Genomic DNA, 3,461 nt, shown 5'->3' on the forward strand with positions numbered 1-3,461 from the left:
ACGGGTGCTCAGGTGGCCACTGTGGGCCCCAGTCCATGGGAAGATGAGTGGGGCTGGGGATGGCCACAGGCAGATGGAGGGCTGGGTGGGTGGGCGGTGGGTGGCCAGACGGTGGGGACTGCTGGGTGGGTGGGGTGACCTGGGCCAGTGGGTGCTCTGGTGGATGCGCAGTAAGCGTCCAGTGGGAGGCCGCCCAGGTGGATTGTGGGTCCTTGGCCCAAGATGTGAGTGAAGTGCAAGGTCGGGGCTGGGCAGGTGACCCGGACCCAGAGCAGAAGGGGTCAGATGCCTGAGAGTGTGGGTGGTGGCCGCCCTCCAGTGCCCACAGCCGCCCTGTGGGAGCGGCCTGCCCGGGCCTGACACTCCCCTGCTGGCTCAGGGCTGCTTCCTCTGTGGGAAGGTGACAGGAGGTGTCATCTTAGGCACATCCCTGAAAACAGGCGGAGGCTAGCCAATGGCTGTGTCTGTGCCTGGAGGCCTCACGGGGCCGGGACGCTGTGATTGGCTCCTGGGGACATTTCCCGGGTGTTCTGAAGAGTGATCAGGCCGAGAACTGCCACCGTGTCCCTCCGGCCAGCCGGCCCAGCTGGTCTAGAGGGGCGCCCAGGTGGGGGCGGTAGGCGCTGGGGGGCAGCTGTCCCGGGGTCCTCTGGGCCTGCTCAAGGCCCCTGGCCTCTGCCCCGCAGGAGCGGCTGGTTCCCCGAGGCCTACGTGAAGCCTTTGGAGCAGGTGCCCGGGAGCCCCCTGAGCCCCGCGAGCCCCGTGACCTCCCTGAACCCCGCGAACGAGCTACCTTCCAGGTACCTTCCCGGGGTGGGCCGGTGGCCGCGGCAAGCGGAGGCAGAGTACCACACCCTGGGCGCATGGAAGGTCATTGTGTCCATCCCCCTGCCTCCCTGCAGGCGCTTCCTTGCGCTGACTCCCTCTCACCCAGGTCCAGAGAAAGAAGCTGGAGGATGCTCAGGGGACCAGCAGATGGGGTGGGGACACCAGGGACGACCCCTGAACCCCGTCTCTCCCTCCTTTCTCTGGACTCAGGTCCTACCCGCTCCGGGGCACCCACAGCCTTGATGACCTCCTGGACCGGCCAGGCAACCCCGCAGTGTCCTCCGAGTACTGGGATGGCCGGTCTCGACCCCGCACCCCAAGCGGGGCCCCAAGCCGCGTCCCTAGCCCTGCGCCTGCACCCTTGCCTGGCAGCCGCCGAAGCAGCATGGGGGGTGTCAATGATGTCAAGGTAAGTCCCCAGCCATCCTCGGCCCTGGGCAAGGAGGCGGGACAGGGAAGCCTTCCTGTGCTGCCTGGCAGGGCCCCCATCTGTCCCCAGGCTGCCCCTCAGTGCTGGGAGGGAGGGACAGGGTCCTGAGCCTCGGGGAGGGAGGGGACAAGTGTCTCAGGGATGCAGCCTGGTATCCCGGGGTGGGGGCCACTGACAAAGTGCCGGAGTCCTGGGGCCACCACAGGCAGGTGAGGAGGGAGGGGACCTTCCAGGGGAGGGACAGCCTGTCCCAGGAGATGGTGCCTGCGTGCCCAGGGCTCTCATAATGCCGGTCTCCTCTCCCCAAGTCTGGTCTCTGCGTCCAGGCCTTGGCCTGCTGGGGTGCCCAGGGCTGGCCTGACCCACCTCCTCCCTCCCCCACAGAAACTGATGTCCTGGGAGCAGCACCCTCCAGAGCTCTTCCCCCGGTGAGTCCTGCCATCGGGGCCAGAGGGCAAGTTGGGGTGAGGGGTGATGGGGTGACCAGGATGGCCCGGAGGTGGAGCTGGGCACCCTCCCTGGCCCCGGGTAGCCAGGAGCCTGGACCCTCATGGTAGCCTCTCCCTCCACACAGGGGCACGAACCCCTTTGCCACCGTGAAGCTGCGTCCCACTGTCACCAATGACCGCTCGGCACCCATCATCCGCTGAGGGGCGCCCCTGGGGGGCCCGAGGTGGCCTGCGCACCTGCGTGGAGCCGGTGTGGTGGCGGTGATGGCAGCAGCAGCCCCCCGCGGATCCCAGATGCTGGAGCCCTGACCCCGCGGGGCCTTCCCCACCCGCCCCTCAGCCCGAGGGCTCAGGACAGCGGCCTGTGGTCTGGGTCGTCACAGCGCAGCAGGGGACTGAGGGACAGAGCAGCCTCTTCCCTCAGGGGCCGAGAACTCTCCCAGGGCAGCCTCCTGACCCCAGCCCTGCCCCCACTCTCCCCGTGGGGAGGAGACCCCTGCCCCCCACGTGTCCCCTTTCACTTTTGTAAAGGATGAAAATAAAGGCAGTGGGCGTGGCCCAGGTGTGGTGTGTCTGACTCGGGGACAGGCCGGGAGCTGGGGAGGGAGGACGGAGTCCATGGCGGTTCCTGGGAGGCCCTCACTCCCAGCTCTCCTTCCCCTCACTTGAGCATCGCTCTCGGGCTGCCCTCGCCCTCAGATCCAGCCCCCGTGTCCACTCCAGAAACCCAGGAAGGAGTGGGGGAGGTGGCATGGCCCAAGTCGGGGACCACCGCCTCCCTGGCGGCCTGGACACAGCGGCCTTTGTCCCAGCCCCCCACCCCCACGTTCCCAGGCCGGATTAGCCTTATCCAGGGGGAGCCGGGAGCCCTCCTGGAATGTGGCCCGGGACTGTGGGGCAGCCAAGGGGCTGAGGTGACAGCCCAGGACAGGCTGTGCCCCCAGAACCAGGTCCCCTGGGCAGGCTCTGTGTGACTTCCACCTGATGCCCCAAAGGTAGAAGGGGTGTCCTTGTCCGTCTTTGGGCTGGGACAGGTCACCCCACCGTAGAGGCCCACCTGGCCCAGTGTTCATGGTCCCTCTCTGCTCTGTCCCCATCCTGGGCAAAAGCCTCTTAGCGCAAGGCTGGGCGGGGGCAGGGGTGGGGGACGCTCTAAGCCCCGGGCGGGGGAGGGAGTCCGCAGGAGAGCTCTGGCCACTGCACCAGGAGCGCCGGGCAGAGGGGGTCTGCAAGACCCATCCAGAAGCTTCCCTGCAGGCCTCGGGAGATGTGAGGCGGGCACCCGAACTCGGGCTTGGTGAGTGTGGGTGAGGCCTGCCAGGACTCCTTGGTCCCTGTCCTCGCAGCTATGGTGAAAGGGGACAGGTAAAGCCAAGTCCTGGGGCTGGTGGAGGGCAGAGTCACAGACCCCCCTGGGGAGGGGGCCTGTCTTGCCAATGCCAGGAGGGAGGGCACAGACACCCAGAGCCGCAGGAGGGAAGGAGGCTGTGCCGGGAGCCCTGGGCTCCTGCTGCCCTCTGGGCTGGTCCACCTTCCTCCTCGGTCACAGGGCCCACAGGGCTGTGAAGAGACCCCCAGCTGGAGCTCCAGGGTCTCTGAGCTCTGGAGCCGTCATCCATGGATGGAGGGTGGATGGGGAGCTGGGCTGCCGGGGTTGGAGGCAGGTCTACCTCCAGTGCCTCTCAAAGGTCCCCACTGGGCCAGGCACGGTGACACATGCCTGTAATCCCAGCGGCTCGGGAAGCTGAGGCAGG

At 67.7% G+C, this 3,461-nt stretch overlaps 1 protein-coding gene across 1 annotated transcript in view; it reads left to right on the top strand.

Annotated features, from left to right (window-relative positions):
• Positions 1-2,264, top strand: part of Baiap2l2 (BAR/IMD domain containing adaptor protein 2 like 2) — a 28,260-nt gene extending 25,996 nt beyond the window's left edge. Inside the window, exons 9-13 of the mRNA XM_048807926.1 lie at positions 437-607; positions 687-800; positions 1,039-1,237; positions 1,643-1,686; positions 1,833-2,264. Of these exons, the coding sequence (XP_048663883.1) occupies positions 437-607; positions 687-800; positions 1,039-1,237; positions 1,643-1,686; positions 1,833-1,908 (604 nt within the window). The 3' untranslated portion in view covers positions 1,909-2,264. The remainder of the gene's footprint in view (positions 1-436; positions 608-686; positions 801-1,038; positions 1,238-1,642; positions 1,687-1,832) is intronic.
• Positions 2,265-3,461: the final 1,197 nt, after the last annotated feature.

This window comes from Marmota marmota, unplaced genomic scaffold, assembly GCF_001458135.2.
Source record: "Marmota marmota marmota unplaced genomic scaffold, marMar, whole genome shotgun sequence".
NCBI classification, from domain to species: Eukaryota; Metazoa; Chordata; class Mammalia; order Rodentia; family Sciuridae; genus Marmota; species Marmota marmota.